This window comes from Nomascus leucogenys, chromosome 17 (genome assembly GCF_006542625.1).
Source record: "Nomascus leucogenys isolate Asia chromosome 17, Asia_NLE_v1, whole genome shotgun sequence".
In the NCBI taxonomy this organism is placed as follows: domain Eukaryota; kingdom Metazoa; phylum Chordata; class Mammalia; order Primates; family Hylobatidae; genus Nomascus; species Nomascus leucogenys.
The window spans coordinates 2803474-2828643 of NC_044397.1; the positions used below are offsets into that span (position 1 = coordinate 2803474).

The 25170-nt window shown below is 52.2% G+C and overlaps 1 protein-coding gene across 1 annotated transcript in view; it reads right to left on the reverse strand.

Annotated features, from left to right (window-relative positions):
• The window catches only part of KCNK5 (potassium two pore domain channel subfamily K member 5), a 40638-nt gene extending 15749 nt beyond the window's left edge, over window positions 1-24889 (reverse strand). Inside the window, exon 1 of the mRNA XM_003276923.3 lies at window positions 24341-24889. Coding sequence (XP_003276971.2) covers window positions 24341-24526 — 186 coding nt within the window. The 5' untranslated portion in view covers window positions 24527-24889. The remainder of the gene's footprint in view (window positions 1-24340) is intronic.
• Between the last annotated feature and the right edge of the window lie 281 nt (window positions 24890-25170).

A 25170-nucleotide genomic window follows, 5' to 3' on the forward strand; every position in this document is an offset into this window, starting at 1 on the left:
ACACAGGCGGAACTGTCCTCTTGTCCACCTTTGGGCTTCCCCCAGCCCGCCCTCCTAGGCCATCTCTCAGCAGTCTCTGCAGAGCCCAGAGGCACTGCTAGGTCTCACGCTCAGGAGGGCAAGCCCCTGCCAGATGGGAGCAGGTTTTCAGCAGAAACCTCTGGGCTTCCGCCTTTCACAGGCCTGGGAGCCCTGTCCTCACTGGGAGGAACAAAGAAAACAAGGCAGGTGACCCTGCCCGCATTGTTCTCAGGCTGGGACGGTAATCCCCCGGGGCAGGGGGCAGCTGGGCATCCCTCCTGTGAGAACAAGCCCAGGGCAGAGCTGACCTGAGGTTGCAGGTTTGGCTAAGGCAAGCAGTGACGGGCTCGTGGGGCCCAAGCTCAGGATGGAATGTCAGCATGTGCTCTCAGGCACCTGGAGGGCTGAGCTGATCAGTGACTGACACTGGAAATCCCTGTGCGGGCAAACACAGGGGACCTCGAGGGCCCCTTCCTGGTCCCACAGCACTGCTGTGTGCCTGAGAAGTGGCCCTGGGGAGCAGGAAAGAGCCCCCTCCCTCCCAGACACACATACCAGCTGACCCTCTGAGGCCATGCTCTCAAAATCTACCTCTGCCACATCTTCTCAGGGAAGGTAGGATGTGTCCAGGGAGGCTTAAATGACGACAGGGACATCCTTCATTTACCTGTAGCTTCTCTACCCCAATTCACAACCACTGCCCTGCCCAGGGTGGCTGTGGCCCAGGTCTGTGGTCCTGTGCTGGTGTCTCTGCCCTATCTGGGACACTGAGGCCTGGACTTGTGACTTTGTCTCCTTCTCTGCCCCCAGAGTTCAGATCCTAGGGATGTCTGACACCTCTCTGCCCTGACTGATGCCAAGAGGTGTGTCTCCCAATTAGTGGGACAACAGTGTCAGCAGGGACAGGAAAACAGTTTTAGCTGGGATCCCTTGAGCCTGTCCAGCTGGGCAGAGCAGCCTCCCCCATTCCTCCATAAGGCTGTGGGTCACTAGGAAGAGGCCTTACTTCTAAGGTGGGGTTAGAGAGCTCTAACCCAAGCCCCTGCACTTGGATTGGGCCCCTGGCACATTGTCCTTTCCAGGGAAGCCAGCAGTGCTCTCAGGCCTGGCTCACTCCTCCCTGACTTGGTTAATAAGGGCCTGAGTCAGCATTTCCCCACCAAAACCCCACATTCATCAAGCACCTCTCACACCCAGAACTCCTCTACCACCATCTCATCTGAGACCTAAGACCCTGAAGGGAAACCAGACAAAAAGGATACACTATTCCCATTCTGTAGATGAGGAATCTACAGAGATGGTGAAGCCACACAGCAAGCTGGTGACCGAGCACAGAGCAGGTGAGGCCCTGTTCACAGAACAACCAGCCCTCCACTTGCCACCCAGAACTGGGCTGAGAAACACCAACCAAAGCACAGCAGGGAAGGTGCAGGTGGACACTGGTGACATGGCAGATAAAGGGCTGTGCTGTGTGGTCACACCCACAGATCTGACCTGACTGTAGGAGTTAGGGTAAGCCCGTGCCTACACTCCCTGGCCCATTCCCCTGCAGATGCCTCAGATTTACCTTGACCTTGGGATGGGGTCAAGGATCAGCCACAGGAAGCCACCAGCCACTCAAGGTTTCTAAAAACAGTCCTTGGAGCAGGCCAGAAAGGAGGCTGTGGGAACTGCTGACTCACCACCTCCCCATCCCGGGGCCAATGACCTGAGGGAGGTGCAGTTCACGGGCCACCCAGTTGCCCCTCTCGTGCTGGCCTGCTTCCTGTCCTCCCCAACCCAGGTCTGCACTGGCACACAAGCTGGGCCGGCCAGTCCCTCCAACACAAATATCAAGTGTGGGGCCCTCTGTGAGCAGCACAGGGGAGAGGGCAGAGGGGAAAGGCCACATCTGGGTTCAAAATCCTGACTCCAGCATCCACTAGTGGGTTACCTGGGGCATGTCTTATCACCTCTCTGAGCTTAACACTCCGTATCTGGAAAACAAGAGTCATGGCTTCACTGTGTTGGCGCTGTGTTGGCGCTGATTACAAAAAATGATGAACAGCTCAGTGCTGGGCACATGGGGCGTGTTCCAGAAACGAGCACTGGGAAGGAAAGTAAATGTGACTATTATTGCTCTGTGAATAGAACAAGGGGCTTGGGGAGGACGCCTCCATTCTGAGGGTCTGTGTCTGCTGCACGTGGCCTCCAGAGCTGGGGAGCTGGGCTAGGTGTTGACAGCAATGCCCTCCTTCCATTTACCACCTCCTGGGCATGGGCCAGTCCCTCCGACTCAGCAGTTCTCCACCCCCCTGTGCCTTTGCAGGTGCCTTCCTACAGCTCACTCTCACTTCAATCAGGTTTCACCTCAATGTCCCCTCCTGAAAGAGGCCATGCCACCTGGAACATTAAGCCTCCGTCCAGCTCCCGCTCCTCACCTCACTGCACTCATCACTACCTGACATTCTACTAGGCATCTGTTTCTCTGGCTTCCTAGTTATCTACCCTAAATAGATCATGAGCCCTACAAGGAGAGACTCATGCATCCCTTAATCACAGAACAGAACCTAGCTCTAGTATGTGCTCAAGTATTTCCCAATAAACGACTGAGTCTCCAAGACGTGTACCTTCCAAGGCTGGATGGTGGGCTCTGGCTCCACTGGAGAAGGCAGGGAGCCCAGAGAGGTGCAGGCACAGTGCGTGCTGATGACTGTTTCCAGGCCCCGGGGCCTCCTCCCTACCCTACGTGTCTGCAAGCCCAAAGCCCCCAGAGGTTCTAGCCCTGGTGAGTCAGTTCCCCTGCGGACTCTGGAACCATCAGGATTCCAGAGGAAGGAGGAAGGTGAGTGAGGGGGAGGGGAGAGGAGCTGAGGAATACCAGGGTGTTCAAAGGCCTGATGGCCCCAGCTCTCCCCATGCATGCTGCTGATTTCCTGCCCTCCCAGCAGTGGTAAGGAAGGACGATCTGATCCATGAGGCTCCTTAGTCCTGGTGGCTGCCAGTCCTGTTCCCCTGGACACATCTGCTTGCCCTGGGCCCCCTTGCCAGGGGCTCTAAGGACAAGTCTCACCACCGCCAATACCGCCAGACTCCTATCTCCCTGGGAGGAAGCTGGCTTCTGACCCCTGTGCCACATTTGTCTCTGTAGGTTACACCTGTATCCTTGAGCACAGTTGGGGCTGACACTACCTTACCTCTTGCCTCTCAGAATGCCCCTGACAACCTAGCAAATTCTCCAACCCAGGGGCCTCCTCACCTGCTCTTCCCTCCTCCCCTCCCCCCGTGCCTGTGGCTGGCAGCTTGGGGTAATAAGTAACTGTCATCCTTGAGGGCTGAGGTTCTGATAAGAGATTATTAAGCCTACCCATTTATTATAATTTGTTTAAGATTATCAAGTGGTTAAACTGTAAACCTCTTCATTAATTAAAAAAGAAAAGCCCATGAGGAAGCAGGATGGGATTAATCCTGTACCAGGGATGGGGCCGCTGGGTTTCTCTATCCCTAGGAAGTAAGCTCCCTGCCTGCTTAATACACAACATTCCCCTTCCCACCCAAACCGGGCCCCCAAGGAGCTCTTTCAAGGAGTTGGTTTTCTCATCCACCCGCGGCCTCTGAGCACGATCTTGCCCCCATCTTTCTTCTCAAAGCCCCCTGCAGGATCCTCCTGAGAGCCAACCACCTGTCCCAAAATCCTTCCTTATTGTCTGACTCTAACCTAAATCCCTCCGGCTGCAGTCCAAGCCCATTTCCTTTGGTTCAGTCTGCGTCTGGAGACAGACAACAGCTGGCCTCCATCCTCTCTGGAATAAATTGTACAAGAAACTACCAGGAAACCAGCACAGACCATCTTGTGGTATTCTGTGCAGGGGGGCAGGGGGCTTTCTGCCATGATGACCCCCAGATCCTGAACGCAAACCCCACCAGAAGACTGAGTCACAATTAGAGACAAGAGCAAGATCTCAATGCCCAACAACCTCAAAATCACCGGGCAAGATGCAAAAGGAGGCTGGGCACAGTGGCTCATGCCTATAATCCCGGCACTTTGGGAGGCTGAAGCTGGCAGATCACCTGAGGTCAGGGGTTTGAGACCAGCCTGACCAACATAGTGAAACCCCATCTCTACTAAAAATGCAAAAATTAGCCAGGCATGGTGGTGCATGCCTGTGGTCCCAGCTACTCAGGGGGCTGAAGCAGGGAGAAGTGCTTGAACCCGGGAAGTGGAGGTTGCTGTGAGCCGAGATCACACCACTGTACTCCAGCCTGGGTGAGAGGGAGAGATGCAGTCTCAAAAAAAAAAAAAAAAAAAAAAAAAAAAGGAGTATTTAGGAGTATTACCCTAAAGTTCAGGCTCCCTGACTCAGATCTCAGGCCACACATCAGTTACCCCAGGGGCTCTGGTCACCAAGGCCCCCATTTGGAAGCCACAGGGTTGCAATTCAAAGACGTTCCCCAAATAGTGTAGGAAAGAAGAGGGAGCCTGTCCATGTGGCTGGTATCCCCTGACTATGCACTACCCCTGCCCTCACTATCCAGGTATGCCAGGAAGCAGAGAGGCCAGCCAGGCACAGCTGTCCTGCCTCTTCTGTCCTGTATGCATTGCCCCCGCCCACCATCCCTCCCCAGCCACCTGGGGCATGGGACGTGACTGGGATTAAGAAACAGAGAGCCGGCCGGGCTTGGTGGCTCACGAAGTCAGGAGATCGAGACCACGGTGAAACCCCGTCTCTACTAAAAAATACAAAAAATTAGCCAGGCGTGGTGGCGGGCACCTGTAGTCCCAGCTACTCGGAGAGGCTGAGGCAGGACAATGGCGTGAACCTGGGAGGCGGAGCTTGCAGTGAGCCGAGATTGCGCCACTGCACTCCAGCCTGGGCGACAGAGCGAGACTCCGTCTCAAAAAAAAAAAAAAAAAAAAAAAAAGAAACAGAGAGCCATTTTGTGCTGAAGGTATGGAAAAATACTGCCAGGCCCTCCTAGTACAGAGAGGCTAGGCTGAGGTGAGGGATGGGGTGGGGGTTGGAAAAACCTCCAACTCCCCTAACCTGGGGCCCAGGATGAGAGGCCGGGCAACAGGAAATGGCAATTCTTCACTCTGAGACACAGCCCCATTGTGAAATGCGAGAGGCAGAAGGAATGAGGGCCATGCCTCAGACACACACACATCCTTTCTCTCCTCCACAAGGGCTGGGATTTTAAGCACAGACGTTTCCAAGCCTGTTTAACCCCTAACACCCAACCAGGCTCTGGCAAGGCCTCGGCCTTCCTGGTGGAGTGAAAGAACATTTGACAGATGAGCCTGTATGGCATTGGCTACTCCCTAGCCTGGAGTCATGACTGCGCTTTCTTCACCTGTAAAATGGGAATGATGCCACCTCCTCATCAATTCTCAAGGTTATGGATCAAAAGGCTCGATAGCAGGAAGGCTGGTGCGCAGGCAAGTTAGAGATGCTCCTGATGCAAGAACTTCTTGTTTACAAATGTCCAGGGTTGTGGGGTAAGAGTGCTTTGTATGTGGCCGGGAGGATATAATGAAAGAAGGGAAAGTAATGTGCCAGGTTTCTAAGTCAGGCAAGGGAGCAGGCCCTATGCCTCACACAGCTGCATCCTGTCCCCCTGTGAAATGTTTTCAGTGAGTGGTAACGGGGCAGCCACTTCTCAGACTTGCCCAGGGAGGTCCGTCTCCCCTCAAGCCTGCTGAAGCAGAGCCCTTCATCCCGGGCTGCTGCGAGCTAAACAACTGACCAAGCTGTGGACTGCCAGGACACAGCCCCTTGGACCTCTCCCCACGTGTAAAATTAGGCTCCTGGCTACTTCCCAGGAAGGGTAGGGGAACAGGAGGGCAAGGTGGTAGAACAGGGGGTTCTCTTCACCTTCACTCCCCCTAGGGACCCCTGGGCCATGCCCCTCTTTGGAGGCACAAAAATGTAGCTGGGCACACCTGCTATAAATGCCAGATCTAGCCAGGCACCAGCTCCCCGATCCATGCACAGGGCAACCCACCCAACCTATTAACCCAACAAAGATGGGGCCAGAGTCATGGACAAACTTCTGTTGCTCAATGCAGCTCAAACCAGGGTCGACTGATTCATTAAGTGTTTGCTGAACACCAACCATGTGCCCAGGCACTGGGCAAAATAAAGGAAGCACAAGACAAAGACCCTGCTCAGGAGGATCTCACAGTTTAACAAGAGACAGGCAGGAGTCAGGAAAGAGGGACATGACAGCAGAAGATGGCAGAGAAAGCAGCCAGCAAACCAACAGCGAGGCCAGGACAGTCCCAGGGGCTCACTCCATGCCCCTTTCAAGCCCAAGCAACGGAGCATGAAGCAGGGCAAGAAGCCCAAACACAGATGGGGAACTGAGGCTCAAAAGACGTGAATGAACAACGACCAGAGCAATTTCCCAGTCAGGTGTTCCACCCACTCTAAAAACAGTGCCCGCCCCTCCTCCCCTTCCCCTACTTCACCTTTCCTGGCCCCAGACCCCCACCATGGGCCCTAAAAAACCCTGGAAAACTCCTGAAAATTTTAGCTGTCCCCTTCTTCCATTCTTTCTAGATTTCTGGTGGGAAGATACACGCATAGTTTTCACCCTAAGAAGAGAAATACCTGCTTAGCTGGTAAAATCCCCTGATCAGTGTACATTATGAACCATAAGGGCTGAGGGATAGTTGGTGCTTCCCCGCAGAGTGGGGAGGCTGGGCTGGAGCAGGCCATTAGAACAATCTGGAGACTATGAGCAACAAGTCAGAGATCAATGAAAAAGGATTCTCTTTGTACAGACTGGTCCACCTCCAAGGCAGCCACTGCTGAACAATCTGAGTCCACGAGGACTGACCTGGCAAGGCAATCACACGGCTTGCACAAAGACATGCTTTCTGTCAGCTGGTCCAGGGGCTGCGCTCGCCTCGGCTGTGCTCACAAGTTTTCCAGTGGATAGGACCAGAGCAGAAATGAAAGCTGACGAGGCGCAGAGGGAGGCCAGATGTGGCACTAGAAACCTCGGGCTCTGGCCCAATACTCTAGTACTGCCCAAGAGAACTCTCCGATGATGTAAATGCTCTGTATCTGCGCAGTCCTCCATGGCTATGAAGCACTGGAAATGTAGCCAGTGACTGGAGAACTAAAACTGAATTTCATTAGTTTTAATTTTAAATTAAGCAGACAGGCTGGGCACGGTGGCTCAGGTCTGTAAGCCCAGCACTTTGGGAGGCCGATGTGGGTAGATCACATGATGTCAGGAGCTTGAAACCAGCCTGACCAACATGGTGAAACCCCGTCTCTACTAAAAATACAAAAATTAGCTGGGCATGGTGGTGAATGCCCATAGTCCCAGGTACTCTGGAGATGGAGGCAGAAGAATCTCTTGAACCCAAGAGATGGAGGTTGCAGTGAGCTGAGATCGTACCATTGCATTCCAGCCTGGATGACAAGAGCAAAACTCTGTCTCAAAAAGAAAAAAAGAAAAGAAAACATTAAATTAAGCAGGCAGGCCGGGCACGGTGGCTCAGGCCTGTAATCCCAGCACTTTGGGAGGCTGAGGTAGGCAGATCACTTGGAAGTCAGGAGTTTAAGACCAGCCCAGCCAACATGGTGAAACCCCGTCTCTACAAAACATACAAAAATTAGCCGGGTGTGGTCGGGCATGCCTGTAATCCCAGCTACTCAGCAGGCTTGAGGCAGGATAATGGCTTGAACCCAGGAAGCAGAGGTAGCAGTGAGCCAAGATGGCACGACTGCACTCCAGCCTGGGTGACACAGAGAGATTCTGTCTCAAAAAATAAATAAGTAAGCAGGCGTAATGATTAGTGATATCAAGTGAAAAAGGTAAAATTGCATAGCGGCATGTGGGTAGTGACCACCATACTGGTACCAAGACTGTATCAAGCACATCCTACCTGCAGCCTCCTTTGGCAGAACCTGCCTCCCACGGACCCTCAGGATGACCCATGCCATGGGCCACTGTCCATAGCACAGTCCTGACTTTGAATTACACACAGTCCTGTGCTGTTTCAAGTCTTGCCTGTGCTTGTGTTTTCCGTTCATCTGAAGGACAGGGCAAGTCTTGGGCCCCCACGGGACTGGGTGGAGCTGAGAGCACAGTGGGTCCAAGGCTGCACTTGTCCATGGGCCCCTGCAGGACTCCCCTCCCAGACCACAGCCCCACCACCTTTGTGTGGGAAACGGATCAACACTGGGAACAGCCCGATGGGTGTCCCTGGCCCTGCCACACTCTCTTCTTGGTGACTCTCTGTCCTGGTATACTACCTCCAACTTGGTCTGCAGACCAAAGGCTCACCTAATTTCTCTTGTCCTTCTCCTCAAAGCATTCCACAGCGCTGCTGCCCAGGAAGCCAGCAGTGTGCTAGCTAAATTCAAAGACTCGAAAGACATGAATGAACTAGGACCAGTGCATCTCTCAGTCAGGTGTTCAATACAGTCTCCGGGAACCAATCCAGGTTGGTATCCTTGGAGGGGGATTGGTTTCAAGACCCCCTGTGGATACCCAGATCTGCAGTGCTCAAGTCCCACAGTCAGTCCTTTGGAGCCCACAGATACGAAGGGTCAACTACACACTGTTAGTGATTACAGAAGTGATACTGGTTTTCAGAGTATGTTCTGCTAAAACCAGATGTTTGTATACCTCACACATTAAAAATACCCAGTGTGGAAGTGGCTAATGGTACATGCATACATTTTATCCCTTAAAAAATTGAGTTATTTGTTATAAAAGCAATACAACCACATTACAGAAAATGTGAGAGGCAGAGAAAGAAAAAGTCATCAATAACCCTGTCTCCCCAACTCGGCCCTGCCTGGCTTCTGTTTTTAAATTGAGTTTCTATGACTCAATACTAACGGAGAGAAGCACACATTTTAACTTGCATCTCCCTGCTTTCCTCACCCTCCTCATCTTGATTTTGTATAACTTGAAGTCTGGTTCATGCCTCAGGCCCACTTTGGGAAACACCAAATGGAAGCACCAGGTCCCTATTCCAGCCTGTCTAAGGGTCTCCCATGCCACAGGCCAGAGCCCACCAATTCAATAAGCACAGATTAAATCGTATGCAGAGCAGTGGGGAAGAGGGGTGTAAGAATGTGTATACACAGGTGGGAAGCCGGCCTCAGGCAGCTTAGAGTCTAGGGAAAATTTTAAGATGTGTACACAGGCTGGGTGTGGTGGCTCACGCCTATAATCCCAGCATTTTGGGAGGCTGAGGTGGGTGGATCATGAGGTTAGAAGTTCCAGACCAGTCTGGCCAACATAGTGAAACCCCGTTTCTACTAAAAACACAAAAAATTAGCCAGGTGGGGTGGTGTGCGCCTGTAATCCCAGCTACTCGGGAGGCTGAGGCAGGAGAATTGTGTGAACCCAGGAGGTGGAGGTTGCAGTGAGCCGAGATCGCACCATTGCACTCCAGCCCAGGTGATGGTGCGAGACTCTGTCTCAAAAAAAAAAAAAAAAAGATGTGTACACAATAACCCCAACAGTGGGTAGGTGGAGATGGAGGGTTTGACCATATGCAGCAGCTGTCAGTCTCAGAGCATTCCAAAAAGAGAGGCTGTGCCAAAACTGAGTTCTGTGAACTCTGAATTTCCAGTGTGGTTGGTGGCGACAGGAACCTTCTAGAACAGGACCCAAAAGTACCTGCCTCGGCCGTGGGAGCCTGCCCTGGGTTTAGACAGACATACTCCCACAGCGATGCTGACACACGCTTTCACCAGGCAACCTACTGACCTGTCCAAACGGAGCAGAGTGTCCCCAGCTAGGAGGGCACTGCATGGATGACGGGCAGAGGAGTATGGTCAGCACCAGCAAATCTGCTGGCTTGGGGGAGAATCTGGCCTGGCAGGATGCCCACTGCAGGGGCTAGTGACAGTTTTCCAGATTGTCTCCCAGGAGGTGGGCCCAGCTGAGGGGCAGAGGAGGGCTCTGTTGGTGCTGCCTCTGGGCTTGGGGGCTGTTGGGAGACAGGCCAAAAGAGAGAGAGAAACACGGCTTCATGGTTCAGGACATTCATTAATAATTACCCTCATGCTTGGTGCTAGGTTTTGGATCCAACCAGGTAAAAACCGAGGGCTTGTAGGGAGGGAGGGCAGAGAAGGTGCAGACCAGGCAATAGCCCCCATGCAATGTCCTCTGACACAGGGCAGGGGAGCCTAGAGAGCAATGCAGCTAGAAAGGAGGCAACCCCCAGGCCAGGGTCAGGGGAGCCACCTAAACAGCCCAAGCCTATGGGAACTTTTCTACCTTGAAGCGCACAGGCCCTCACAATATGCCCCAACCCCACTCAATTCATAATATGCATTGCGTGGTGATACCCTCCCACCAACCCAAAGGCAGAAATGATGTCCAGTAGTTCATTCCCACAACCCTTAATCCAGCACTGGGCATACAGTGGGCACTCACTAAGTGTTTAATTGGCCTTATTGAACAAGTGCTTAGCTCAGAGAGGTGTAGTGACCTGGCCTAAACACACAGCAAGTCAGCAGAGCTGGCCCAGGACTCAGCTGTCTTCTAGTCCCCCAACTGTGGGTGAGTCCAACTCTCTGGGCTATGCATTTGGGTGGATTGCAGGGCTGAGGCTAGAGTCTGGAAGATGGGGGAGGTGGGGTGTTGAAAAGCTGTTAATCAGGACAACCTCCCTTTTCCTGCTAGCCCAGGGGGTGCTGACAAGACACTACTGCCTCGGCTCACCCCACTTCGCTCACTCAGCACTTATCCCCTTGGCGAGAGGCAGCCCTTCCACTCACTGCTCTGAAGGGGGCAGGGATGCTGAGAAGAGAAGGGCACCCTTCCAAAGCTAACACTGTCAGGATGCATTCCACTGCCCGGGAGGTGAGAATTTTATTTGAACAGGAGTGATAGGGAAGGTAGGGGATGGACGTCTTTCTCCTCCAGAGAGTCTGTGAATAGGTGCCTACTTCCATCCTGCACTGGGGGCATGAGAGGAGCAGGAACCTTGCATTAGACACAAAGGGTACCCAAGCCAAAATAAACATCCATAAAGGGCCCCACCCTGAGGTCCTTGGCATGCTACAGAATAACCTGTTCCAAGCCATGTGGGCAAGACTAAAGCGATACCCTCCCAAGGTGCAGACTAGAGTCCAGCTAGAGGTTAACCCTAGGGAAACCAAGTGAGTGGATGTGACACAGCATGGGTTTAGCCGACTGGCAGGTCAGACAGAAACACAGCTAAGAGGCAATTCTAGCTCCCCTACCTGATGCTTCCTTGGGGGTTTTAGTCTCAGGGTCCCCTGACCACAAACCTGTCAAGCAGCAGGGGTTAGAAGCAGTAAACAAAAGTCAGGGGCCTATTAGGGCTGTCAGGATAGTTGTGGGGGGAGGGGCTGGGGATTGAGTTAACAGCCCCACCTCTGAGCTGTGGCACCCACTTATATAGCCAAAATGTCAAACAAAACTATATATGGGGCTGGGCGTGGTGGCTCATGCCTGTAATCCCAGTACCTTGCTTGGGAGGCTGAGGCGGGCAGATCACCTGAGGTCAGGAGTTGGAGACCGGCCTGGCTAACATGGCGAAACCCTGTCTCTACTAAAAATACAAAAAAATTTGCTGGGTGTGGTAGTGCACGCCTGTAATCCCAGCTACTCAGGAGGCTGAGACTGGAGAATTGCTTGAACCTGGGAGGTGGAGGTTGCAGTGAGCTGAGATCGTACCACTGTACCCCAGCCTGGGCGACAGAGTGAGACTCCATCTCAAAACAAAACAAAACAAAAAAACCAAAAAAACTATATACGGTCAATGTGGTCAGAAAACAGCAGTACTTTGGTGTCAGCACCCGGAAGACTGAACAGTGCAGAGCTGGGCAGCAAAGGGGCCAGCTAACACACACACGAGGCACTTCCTGGGTGCTGGGAGTGATGGGGTGTGGGTGGAAAACTCAGTCTCAAGGAGTAGCTTGTAGCCTAGCAAGATTCGAAAGACTGGCAGCAATTTAGGACACAGCAGCCTCTACTGCAACTGCAGAGCTCTGGCTCTGGACTCAGAGGGCCTAGGTTCAGGCCACTAACTAGCTATGTGACCTCGACTAAGTTACTTACCCTCTGCCTCAGTTGCCTTGCAAAATTAGGTTACCCACAGTGCCTGTCACTTATCATTGTTGGGAAGTCGACACGATGGAGGCCACGGCAGCTCCCGTTATGGCTGACATGCGGGGCTGGCGTGACTATCCTTGCTACCACCTCCCAAAGTCCTTTCTGTCATCAGTGGATACGAACGTTGATTTCTTTGTAAAAGTTGAAACTCACTGCCGGGCGTGGTAGTGGCTCACACCCCTAATCCCAGCACTTTGGGAGGCTGAGGCGGGCAGATCACCTGAGGTCGAGAGTTTGAGACCCGCCTGACCAACATGGAGAAACCCTGTCTCTACTAAAAATACAAAATTAGCTGGGTGTGGTGGCACATGCCTGTAATCCCAGCTAATCGGAGGCTGAGGTGGGAGAATCGCTTGAATCCAGGAGGTGGAGGATGCAGTGAGCCGAGATCATGCCATTGCTCTCCAGCCTGGGCAACAAAAGCAAAACTCCGTCTCAAAAAAAAAAAAAAAAAAAGAAAGGAAAGAAAAAGAAACTCGCTATTAGTGTGCAGGGGTGTGGAATGCCTCTCCTCTGTTAGGAACTGGCCCCTGGAGTTTCCTGTCTGCAGTGTGGCTGACTGGGATCAACGGCAGGGGTCCAGAAAGGCGAGATCACACAAGCAGCAAAGTCCAAATCACTCAGGGCCACAGCCAGGGCTTTGGCTTCGTCTAAGGACTAAGGCGGAGATGCTGGCGGGTCTTCTGGGTTTTGAGATCACGATCTCACTGTCGGGATCCCTGACTGCGGGAGCAGTGATCTGATGGGAGCTCTACTAGGAGATGTGGCAATCACCTTTCAGCTCACCTCTTCTTTGGGGCACTGCTTCCAAGAAGCCATCCCTAATTGCCCCCACTTAGCTCTAATTGCTCTTTTATTGCACTTCCCCCACCCCTGGTGAGCAGAGTAACCTTGGGCAAGTTACATAACCTCCAAAGGTCTGGGCCTTGACTCAGGAGGCTGGAGGCCAGTTAAATAACCACTAAGCTCCCTTCAGCCTCACATTTTATGATTTGCTGCCACGAGAAATGCCCAGAGCATGAGCCACCCCCTGCCAACCTCCAAGACAGGCTGGAGAAACCAGCCAACAACTCCTTGGGCACAGACGCAGGAGGAGCAAAGTCCAGGGCTGGAGAGACTCCCTGGGGAGCAGGGAGGCATCAGATCCTTTCTGCCTGAGGCCCTGGCTGGCCCAGAAAAACATCCTCCTTTCCTAGCCTAGGGTTCGATGCAATTTCAACTTTTGCCTCTTATCTGGAAAACTAGTGGGAGGGGAAGCCGGTGCTCAAGATCACAGCAAGGGGTGTGTTGGGGCAGGTTAGGAAATCAGGTAGGCCAGTTTAGTGTAAGTAGAAGGAGTCTGCACCCCAAAATACCATCGAGAGCTTTTTTGACTTAAAGGCCCTTTTTTTTTTTTTTTTTTGAGATGGAGTCTAGCTTTGTCACCCAAGCTGGAGTGTAGTGGTGCAATTTCGGCTCACTGCTACCTCTACCTCCCAGGTTCAACCGATTCTCCTGCCTCAGCCTCCTGAGTAGCTGGGAGTACAGATGCCCACCACCACGTCCAGCTAATTTTTGTATTTTTAGCAGAGACAGGGTTTCACTGTGCTGGCCAGGCTGGTCTTGAACTCCCGACCTTGTGATCCACCCGCCTAGGCCTCCCAAAGTGGTGGGATTATAAGCGTGAGCCACCACGCCCAGCCTAAAGGCCATTTTGAAAGGGATTAGAAATAAAGTGAGAATGACCCAGAGAAGAAAGGCCTGGATCTGGGTAGGCCATGCTGTTAGAGTAATCTGAACTTGGTTCTAGAGACTGTTCTGTCCCCAGCTAATCCTCACCAGGCATTGGTGTCCCCATCTAGCAAATGGGATGGCATCCATTTGGCTGCCAGACCTCCCAGAGTCAGGCCCACAGAAGTCATAGAAGGAAGGTCTCAGAAGAATGGGTCCGCAGAGACCCATGGTAAGGGCAGGTTGGGATGCACACGAGCACAGTCTGTGTAGCTGCAAGCATCTTAGAGGACTGGGTGGTGTACCTGGTGCTGCTGGCAACACCCTGCAAATACTTCCGCTCCTTTCCCCTGGAGTGGTGCAGGCTCCAGTCATGCCAAAGGTACCCAGTCATGCCAAAGGTGCCCCCAGCTAGGGAGCTGCCCTTCTCCACTGCAAACAGTGTGGGCCTCCCCACCAACTCCACTTCTCAGAAGCCTCTGAAAACTAAAGAAATCTTCACAAGGAAGGGGCAGGGGGATGTTTTTCTCCTGCCCCAGCTCGTCCAACTTGCCCTCTTGGTTTCCACAGACAGGCAGGGACCAGGGCTCATTCTCCTGCAGCAGTCCTTGAACAGGTCTGGGCACACAGTATGTGCTTAGTAAAATATCTGCTGAATGAGGAACTGGATGGTTTGCTCTGTCTCAAGTTCCTTGAAAGCAAAAACCACGGCTGCCCTCCAGCACCAAGGGCAGACCTGCTCAATGTGCTCTTGCTGACCCCTCCTGCCTGGGCCTTATTTCACAGGGGAAAGGAATTTGGGAAAAGTTGATGGAACAAGGGATGGGGGTAGGGGAAGAAGAAGAGGGGTCTCCTGGAGATAAACAGACTTAGGCAGGGAGAGCAGTTTATTCTGTAAAGTCCCTCCATCAAAGGGGAGAGGGTAACAATAAGCTGGTCTCGAAGGCTGCCTCGAGCTGGAAGCTGCACTGAGTGAGCTTTACAGGCATTTCCTCTTGCGAGGTGGGTATAATGAGTTCCATTTTCAGACGATGCAGTGTGCTCAAGGCCTCACAATTTGTAAAGGCAGAGAAGTGGTATTAAATCCCAGGTGTGACTTGAATGCCTGTCCTTAACCAGGTTCCACTCCAGCCTGGGCAACAGAGTGAGACTCTGTTTCAAAAGATAATAATAATAAAAATAAAATAATGGCACCCCTACCCCTTCCATGACTTAGAGCCTGTGAGACCAAGGACCAGAATCTGGGCCCGGGGCACCTGGCTTCATTCACTCTGCTGTGCCCTTGCAAGAGGCTTGGCTGCACTGACTGGACTTCCAACCAAAAGGGCCACACAGCTTTTGGCATCCCCCTGAGCTGAGCACAGTGCTGGACAGACGGACACAACAAACTGAGCAAGACTGCAATCCACACACTCACTGAGCATCCTGAGAGCAAGGCCTGGCAACACAGGCCCAGGGCTGGGAAGACACGGCCACTGCCCATGAAGGTTGCAAATGGTCTAGCTGGACCTAACTAGCACTCCAAGCCTTTCTGAATGAATGGACGAGTCCAGAGAGGGAAAATCTGGCCAGGCGCACACAGCATAAACCAGTTTACAGGTAAAAGTAGAACGCAGGTTAGAATCAGTTTTCTCCTACACAGTAGTTCAGATGAGGGTTCCTCATCCCTAGCCCAAGCACGGACGCACTCAGACAAATGGAAGGGGGCTTTGCTGTGTCCTCCCCACCCAATGTGGCCAACAAGGCCCCTGGCAGCCCTGCAGGACTGGAGCCTACACCATTGAGCAAAGCGGGTCCTGCTACCAGCTGCCCTGCACAGCTTCTCTCCCACACTCAGGGGGCAAGCATCCCCGCTCATAGGAGGGGCCCAGCTAAGCAGCTGCACCAGATTACAGTGGGGCACGGGAGGTGACAACAGCCAGAAGTACACAGCCCTGCCTAAATATTTCAGCAGGAAATCCAAATATTTAGATGGAGGAGAGGAAAAAGAATACACATTTCAAAGCCAATCAAAGATGAGAGGGGAGGCGGGTGGTGTCTGCCCCGAGTGAGGGTCCAGCTCTGATCCCAGAGCCTGGGTAACCATCATCCCGGGAGAATACCCATGAGACCATCTGGACCCAGGAATTCTCCAGAAAAGTTTTAACCAAGGCCTGGGACAAGCCAGGACTGAGCAGAGCCCTGCTAGAAGAGAGAAAGAAGGAAATCGTCCATATTTTTAGGTGTTGACCATCAACTGTTTTAGGTGGTTAATTTGCAGGAAATAGAAAACAGTGGGTGACTGACTCCACCAGGAGAAACTTGATGGGTTTTATCATCTTCCCTTGTCCCCATCCCCAGATTAGGAGCTCACTGCATGGTGGGTCCTGCAGGGTGGTGTCAGGGACAGAGTACACAGAGGAACTGGGTACAGGAACAGCAGTTAATACGTAGCCAGTCACCTGTTACATGTGCCAAACACACTAACATGTTAACATAGACTCTATGGGCATGACGGACATACTGTACTATTATCTCATTTCGCAGATGAGATGACTTGCTCAATGAAGTCACACAGCTGAGTATCCTGAACTCTTAGCCCCATGCACCCTAAGACTCCGAGGACACCACATATGCCCTGCACTTTCTCACCTCTATGCTTTGCTCCCTGCTTTTCCCCACCTTCAAGGTAGCCTCACACAGAAGAGAATAGTTCATAGTGTGAGCTCTGGGTTCAAAACCTCATCTTCCACTTCCTAGCTACATAGCCTCAGACAAGTTATTCAGTCTCGATGGTCCATTCTGTTGCTTCTACTGTGAAGTCGAGCTGATCATGGAACTTACTGCAGAGGGTGGCTGCCGTGATTCAATGAGATGATGCACATCGGTGGCTCCCACAGCCTGTGGCCATGTAAGTGCTCGTAACTATTGGTTGCCCAAGCCTGTCACTCCCAGCCCCTGACCCCACCTCCACTTATGGACAAGACCGAAGGTTCCGAGTCAACAAGGGGGATTGAATCTCAGTTCTCTATCCAACAGTGTAGACCTAGGCAAGTCACCTGGCCTCTGGTTTCCTGTCCAATGGGAATAGCAATACCTAGCCCACAGAACTGGTTCAAGGAGACACAGGTAACATCCCAGCCCAATGCCTGGCTCCTGGTAAGCACTCCACAGAATGCTCACAGGGCTACTGCCCATGCCACTCACCCTCCAAGCCTGCCTTCTTCTAAGTGCAGGAGTAAAAATTCATCGCTCGCCCTGGTGCACACCCGGAGTCCCCAGGTGCACTTACCAACATCAATCTGGTAGCAGCTCCTTACTATTCTTCCTCCAGGTTAGGGGCCCCCCGAGGGCAGCGGCTGTGTTTTGTTTGGAGCCAGGTCTCCCATAGGCCAAAGAGTTTGGCTACAGGCCTCAGAAAACAGAAAATGAATCCCCCCAGCCCCTTCAACATTTGCCCATCTCTCCAGCCTCTTCCATCTACAGCTTACCACTGAGCACTTTGGACTGTATTTCCTCTCATTTCACCACTGCGGCCCAATTATCTTTCCTCAGCTACACTGATCTCCAGAGGGCTAAAGACTCTCCAATATCTGAGGCTTCATCAAGCACAGAAAGGATAGCCAGTAGGGAGGGCCCCTTCTGTGTTTCCAACTCCACTGTGTCCAGGTCTCTGAGGTCCAGAGATTGGGATAACCGCTCACCAGAAGCCTAGAGGCCTTAGGCAGCTGAACAGAGCTACAGCTGGAGCACACCACCCCCACTTCTACATAAAGGGATAGTGAAGATGCAATCTGGGAAGGTCACCAAACGCGAGACGGAATGTCTTTGGCTGGGCCAGGGACCCAGACCTGGACCTAAGGGGCTCATAGTAGGAAAAGAACTAGAGTGTGAAGGTCAGTGGGTGTTTCTGGGGGCTGTAGGCTCTATGGACTTTCTGGGAAAACCCACACTACATCACATCAGCAGGAGAAAGGAAGGAGGGGGTGTCCTTATCAGAACACCCACAGAGTGAAGGGATCAGCCCACAGAAATGTCGTTAATTTTGAGTAGAATGTTCCACTTCTTTTACGCTGTAAATGGCTGTGGAGGAAACTTTCTGAAATGTTGTTCCCTCCCCTACTTGAAAATTGCAAAAATTTGATGGAGTTCAAATTCCTTGGCAACCCAGAAGAGCTTAGTCTTGTGACTCTCACCTCCCTGGCCTGTGGCTACAGCCTGGTGAGTCCATCCTGCAGAACACCTCCCCAAGGGCTGTGGGCAAGAGACAGCCACCATCCCCATCCCTTTTCTAGTTCTTTAGAAGTTTGGTTGATATACACCCAGAAGTAGGAGCACTCCATCACTCAGTAGTTCTATTTTTAATTGAGGAAACTCCATACTATTTTTCGCAGTGGTTGTACCACTGTACAAAGCAAAAGAAATACTATATGACTCCACTTAGGGGACATCTAAAGTAGTTAAGTTCACAGAAACAGAAAGGAAAATGGTGGTGACCAGGGGCTGGGTAGAGAGGGAGAAGAAGAATTGTTGTTGAAGGGGGTATAATTTCAGTTTTGCAAAATGAAAAAGTTCTGGAGATCTGTTTCATAACGGTAAACATACTTAACACTACTGAGCTGGGCTTTTAAACGTGGCTAAAATGGTAAATTATATGTTTCTGTGTTTTTTGCATTTAAAAAATTCAGTTGACGTTCTCTCTGTTCTAGGAAGATCTTCCTGATTCTTTGTAATACCGATTAGATGCCCACCACAACTGTGCAGGGACCACTCCATTGCAGCATAGGAATATCTGGGCGTAGCAGAAATGGCAGCTAACACTTAGTGAGCATTTACGATGTGCCATACACTATTCTAAGCAAACTATGGCGTGGCTTCAGAGGCCACTCCCACAACCATCAGACACACTGCTTGGATGGTGATTCCTTCAGCAACACCACCAAGGCCTTGCAGTGGCAGCTGGAGAAAGATCCCTACTGAGGGCAGCACATCCTCTATGTACAGCCATACTTGGGAAGAACTGAACAGGCAAGGGGTCCTCTGCATTATTCCAGAGGTCCCTGGGGACTCAGTGAACTCTCAAAGAGATTCGCTTCCATCTTCTCCACTCCCTACAAGGAATATTGGAAGGAGGCAAACCTATTTCATGTGCTTTCCTATGGTCTCCTACCTCACTTCTCTGTACCACCCCAGTTCTGGCCAACTGGTTCTTGCAGCACCAGGGAAATACAGCATCCCAATTTGGACAAAGACTGTCTTGGAGGCTCCACTCAGGGGTCTGGCTCCTCTGCTCCCCAAAACCTTGCACTTCTCTGCCTCCTCCCACCACCACCAACCACACACACAGTTCAGAGGCTGAGCCTAATCTGCCAGCAAACAGCCAAGTTCAAGATGAAAGCCTTTGGCCCGAGGTCAGGGCCAGCCAAGCACAGCATCCAAAACCGGAGGATTTTGTTTCTTTTAAACGCCAGACTATAAATAGGGCAAAACCCCAGGAAAATATTTAAAAGCAACAATCATCACCTCTTTTGCATCCCCCACCCCCACTGGAAACTTTCAACACTTGCTAATTTCTACCCTCAATAATTCTCTATTACTGTGCCATCTGTAATCATCCTAAGGGTTCTAGTAAAACTCTCAAAGCAATTTAATAAACATTCACTTTCACTGTTAAAAAACTCTAACCAGAGCAGTTGACTAAGGCAGACTAAGGCTTTTTTTTTTTTTTTTTTTTTTTTTTTGGCTGTCCTCAACTTTTGAGTGGAACATAAATAAGAAACAAGCCATTAGGAAGGGACCTCTTCAATTTCCTCTCAGAAAACCAGCTTATCCACTTTCCACTTCTGCAGTCCTAGCCAGTAAGAACTCAAGCTCGGACCCATGGCTGTGGAGGCCTCCAAGATCCTCCATAACCAAAAGAGCTATTGTGTTCCTTTACTTACAAAGGCAGTTAAGTGGACCAGTGCATTTTACAATTTCTAACAAGGCCTGAGACAAAGAGGGTGTTTATATTAACCCTCAGCTTTCCAAAAAATTCAACGTACCCCATTCTAAGCATTTTGGCCACATGTAATTTTGTCATATATTTCATGGTTTTATTTTTCAAATCTGGGGAGCAGAATTGGTGTTAAAAGAGTGCCAGAACCTCAAAATTGGAACTAACCTTACTACTTTGGACTGGAGTGTGTATAGACCAGTCCAAGTTCCAGGTACACATGGAAAACCTTAGAACACAAGAAAGCACTTTGGAGCTTAGGAAGGAAGGAGGCCAGTGGGATCCAAGAGGCTTCCGGGAACAGGTCAGCTATATGAGCAGTCAAGCAAAATCTGGACTTTGGTCTGGGATGCTAGACAGAGGGCAGGACCTGGGGCAACCCTGCTCCACCCTCAGGAGACAAGGGACTCTCGAGAGCCGCAGCAAGAAGCCTGCAGGCTGCCTTCCCCAGGCTAGGAGAAAGGGCCCCTCTCCGTCTTCTGTTAGGAGTCTCTTCTCCCTTCCTTTCCCAGTTAGGTTTTTTTTTCTCTTTTTTTCTTTTTCGAGACAAGCTCTTGCTCTGTCGCCCAGGCTGGAGTGTAGTGGCGCAATCCAGGCTAACTGCAGCTTTGACCTCCCAGGTTCCCAGCTGTTGTTTCTAATCCAAGACCCCACTCTGGCTTGAGGTCATCTCTTGAGAGCCCTTCCTGACCCCTCAGGCTGGACCAGACCCTCGTTAAGCGACCTCCTGAAAACCTCTTCTGTAGCCCATACCCACTGTCTTGTTCCCAGTAGGTTTATGTATCCTTTTCTCCAGCAGCTCGGAGCCCAGCCTAATTCTTTGTATCCTGAGAGTCTTGCCCAGTGTCTGGCACATGGTGGATACTTAATAAATGCTTGCTCATTTCCATGTACTCTGAAACATGAAACTTAGATGTGAAAACTGACTGCTCTGTGTGATCCCAGACAAGTAACATCGCCTTTTCCCCTAATTTTCCTCATTTATGGGGTAGTCTGCAAGATTAAATTAAAATAAGAATGTATATAGAGTGCTTATTCAAAGTGATCTGGCACATGGTGGGCTCTCAAATCCCTCCTGTTTCTGATCACTGCCCACCAGAGGCAGAATGTTGAGAAGGGCTGTCATTCCTCCCCTTCAATCACACCCCCACTGTTTTCAGTGGGACAGGGGTTGGGGACTTCCAAAATGAGAAGTGCAGAGGGGTGGACTGATGTATTACTTCAGTAACAGAGGTGCTGGGTCAGCCAGGCAACAGCACAGGAGACGCCTGTATGCCATTACCTGTGCTAGGGGAAATAGAAAATAGAATTTTCCAGCAGATCAGGGTCCAGCTGAACCAATTGCCTAAGTTCAGTTACAGAGCAACAATCTTCACAGGCCCAAGAGGGAGGTGCAAGCTCCTGGGGCAGACTGCCTGGTCATTGCCCCTCCCCGTCCCGCCTCACAGCCTGTGCCTCCTGTGGTGTCCCTGTGGCCGTTTGATCTTCTCTGGGCTTCAGCTTGCTTACTTGAATACATACTGTACTGAGTACCTGAAATAAGGCAGGTAGGTAAAGCTGCCATCCTCAATAAATGCTAAGGTCAGGAGACCTGTTCACTTTTTATAGACATCTTGCCTAATGTTTCTGCTCTATTGGAGCCTCCCCAAACACTCATTTTGCAGATGAGGAAAGGAAGGCAAAGTTAAGTTACATGCCTTGATGGGTAAATGGCCGAGCCAGATGGCAAAACCAGCCTGTGCCCTCTCATAAAATGAGGATAATAGCACCCACCATGCCCAACACAGACTAGGTGTGCTGTAAATGTTAACTTCCCTTGTGGGAGTCTGCAATTTAGGAAGAGGTTGGGAGAATGAGTCACCAAAGATCTTGCTTAAGAGCAAGGGTTCAAGATGGTTCTGAAGACAGGAAAGAGGACGATCACGTGGTCCCAGGCTGGCGGGTCACTGAGCACTTGAAAGTCAGCCTGCACCTCACTTCAACCACAGCGGAGGGAAGGAAGTACCTGACAATTCGGGGGTATTTCTAAAGAAAGGTGACTTAATTCCCTTTCTCACACATTTGAAAGAGCACACACAACTTCCAGGGTAAGAGAAGCCCCAACTCAGACTGTACCCCATCTCTTCCAACAATCTTTGTCCCACCCCTGGTCCTACCCCAGGAGTTCCTAGCTAGGGGCTCCTTCATGATTCCAAGGTGATTCAGAACCAGCTAAAACACAGAGCGTCAGGTGGAAAATGCCAAGCAGCCAGATGGGAAGGAAGATTTTTGAGTTTTCATTTTTCCTTAAACCAATATCCTGAGGCCTGAGGCAGTACCCCAAGTCACAAGAAAGCAGAGCAAGGCAGATTTCTGCAGATTAAAACTGATGCCAGCAAATGCTTCTACTTGTCCATTTTCATTTCTTGGGTTTTTCCTATGACGGGAGGGGACTCGCCCAGTTAGGGTTGGTTTGGGAGTTTTTTTGGCTGGGGATGAGGACAGGGCTGTCCTTGTTCAAGAACTTATCTATAATCGTCTCCAAAGCAGACTGGCTTGATGCCCAAATCCTTTTTCTAAAAATTACCTGCCCATTACTTTTTTTTTGGTAGGGGGTTAAATGTTGACCGATTTAACAGGATCGCTAAGTAAGAGGCATTTTGTTTGTTCAAATACCTTAAGAAGCCGTCTAGCCTCCAAAGCTATGACCACCAGCTGCACCCGGCTGCCTAACCCCTGGACCCCCCCCACCCCTCCTCCTGCCTTTCCCTTCTCCTTGTGTTTTGAAGTTTATTTTCCCACATTTAGCCTTGAATTCTTTCCTTCCTTCCCCTGCAGTGTTGGAGCAACAGCTTAGAGGGAAACACTTCGAGGGCAGCTCAAGGCTTTATCATCCTTGCCTGCCCTCTTCCCCCTCTAAACAAAGCCCTGGAACAAACTAAACAAAAACTTGTTCTCTACAGGAATTGTTTCCTCAAGGGAAATCATAAAGCGACCCCCTCCCCACAACACCCCCCCCCCCCCCAGGGTGGACACCCATCAGAAGGAAGCCGTGTAGACTCTTCATGCCAGGACTCCTGCTGTTAGGAGGTAAACCAACCAATAACCTGCTGAAGCTTATCCTCCCCACCATCACCTCCCATCTGCCTCTACCCGGGAAACTGCTACAGGGCAAGAGATTCTCCACTAAAATCCAACACTAAGCCTGCTGGACTAAACCTCCCCTTCCACAGGACCCCTTGGAGGACAAGTCTCCCTACACACGGCTGCCAGCAAATACGTATATGCTCATCTGTGTGATGTCCATCATTCTGGGGACAAGATTTTGATGTTTTCCAAATGCTTCCAACCTAACAGTCCACGGCAGAAATAAGGAATGAGGATGGGCTCATTCCCATTTCTCACATGGGGAAACGGAGGCTGGAAAATGAGCGACAACTAGATAGGCATAAAGTACTGAGGTGCTGCTGCAGACTAAACGTTGCTCCTCATCAGACCTCCTTTCTGGCATCTTTCACCCTGAGAGCAAGGTAACACCATGGACAATCTACCCCTACTCCCTACCTGCTGCAATCTAGAACTTTCACCCAGGTCCTGGTCATTCCACTGGGGGAGCAGGCCAAGAAGAGTTGATGGATGAAGCTGAGCCCTCCAGAAACTGGGGTAGAGGGCCTCGGTCCCCAAATTGGCCCCAAGGTCTCAGTCAGGATAGGCAGCCCGTTTATCCTAAGTGAGGTCAATGCCACCCTTCGGGCTGTGCACCAGAAGATAAGCGGTTCCCAATGCCAACACGGAGGGAAGTCCCCCACCCACCCCAATTCCGCACACACTCTCCTCCCCCCTCGTAAAGGGACTACGCGGGTATTATTCGTTTGTGCAACCTGCTACTTTCACAAAGTTTTACTCCAAGCCCTTGAAGGATGTCACCGCGAGATAAGCCTTCCCGGAAGCCTGAGCGCGTCCCCAGCATTCCAGGCACCAGCCCTCATCCCGTGGGTTCGGGCCCCACAGAGCCCCCAGCTCCTCTCCGGAACCCTGCTGGGGGCGGAAGATTTTGTCCAGGCTCGGGCTGGGGACCCTCCCGCCGCTCTGCCGGGTTCACGTTCCTTAAGAAAAGCCTGGCAGGCGTGGCACTGGCCCTGGAGCGGGGAGGTGGAGACACGAGGGGATGGCACCAGGCTGGGCTTCCAGACTCCGGGAGCGTCTCCAGGGAAAGATAAACGCCTTTATCCGTCCCACAGCCTCTTTCCAGGGAGGGAGGTACCGTCACACCCACACTGAAACACCGTGGAGCCCAGTTCACCCGGAAATCAACTCCAATTTATCTCCGGCCAAACTAAGTTCCAAAGAGTCTCCGCGCCTGGGGGACCCCTGTGTCCCTCGGGTGAGCGACAGATCCTCGAAGCCTGACCCATGATGAGACATGCTCTCTCATCACCCCCTGGACCTTCCACAGGGACTGAGGGTCACCCAAAGCTGTGAAGGGGTCTTCCTTTCAGCGTCCCCTAAAGCTCAAGCCAGCTTCAGACGTATATGGGGGTACAGGCGGCGACTGACCTCTAGGATCTTGTCCAGGCCCTCCTGACCCAGGCACGGGAACTCCTTGAGCAGATGCAGCTTCTGTGTGTAGTAGTTTTTCTTGGCCTCCTTCCAGTGCGGCTCCTCCAGCACTTCGAAGATCGCCGCCCCGATGGCCAGGTAGAAGATGATGGCCGAGGTGAGCAGAGGGCCCCGGTCCACCATGGCTCCCAAGCGGCCGCCTCCTAGAGAAAGCCTCTCCTAGCCCCAGCTGCGCCCAGTCCTCCCGCCCTCCAGCCTCTGAAAACAGCTGTTTGAATTTGGAGCTCCGCATGCGCAGTGCTCGGTACTCCCCCCCGAAAGCACCGCTCCCCGGACAAAGTTGCCTGGCCAAGTTGGCCCACGGAGTGCGGGGAGCTGCGTGGGGCCCCACTCACGCGGCCCGGGGTGGGCGAACACCAGGGGGGCTGAAAGGGCGCCCTGGACCGCGGATGCGTAAGGAGCGGGAAGAACACAGGACTGGACTCTGGGCAGACACGTGGGCCGCCTCTCCACGCGTCGCTCCTCCGCGCGCCACTAGCAGTATGCGCCGCGCCCGCCTCCGCGCGCCTCTTTAACCAGCGCCCGGCGCGCTCTGCCCCCTGCTCCGGGCTCCGACAGGGGAGGAGCCCAGGCGGGCCCCGCCCCTTCCCCGCGCCAGCCGCCCGGCGAGCGCAGGAGTGAGCGTGAGGTGAGCGCTGGAACAGGCACGGCGCTCCCCGCGCTCCCCGCGCTCCCCGCGCTCCCCGCGCTCCCCGCGCTCCCCGCGCTCCCAGGGTCAGCCGCCAGGGGAGGCTGCGCCGCCCGCCCAGACCTGCACGCCCCGCGGT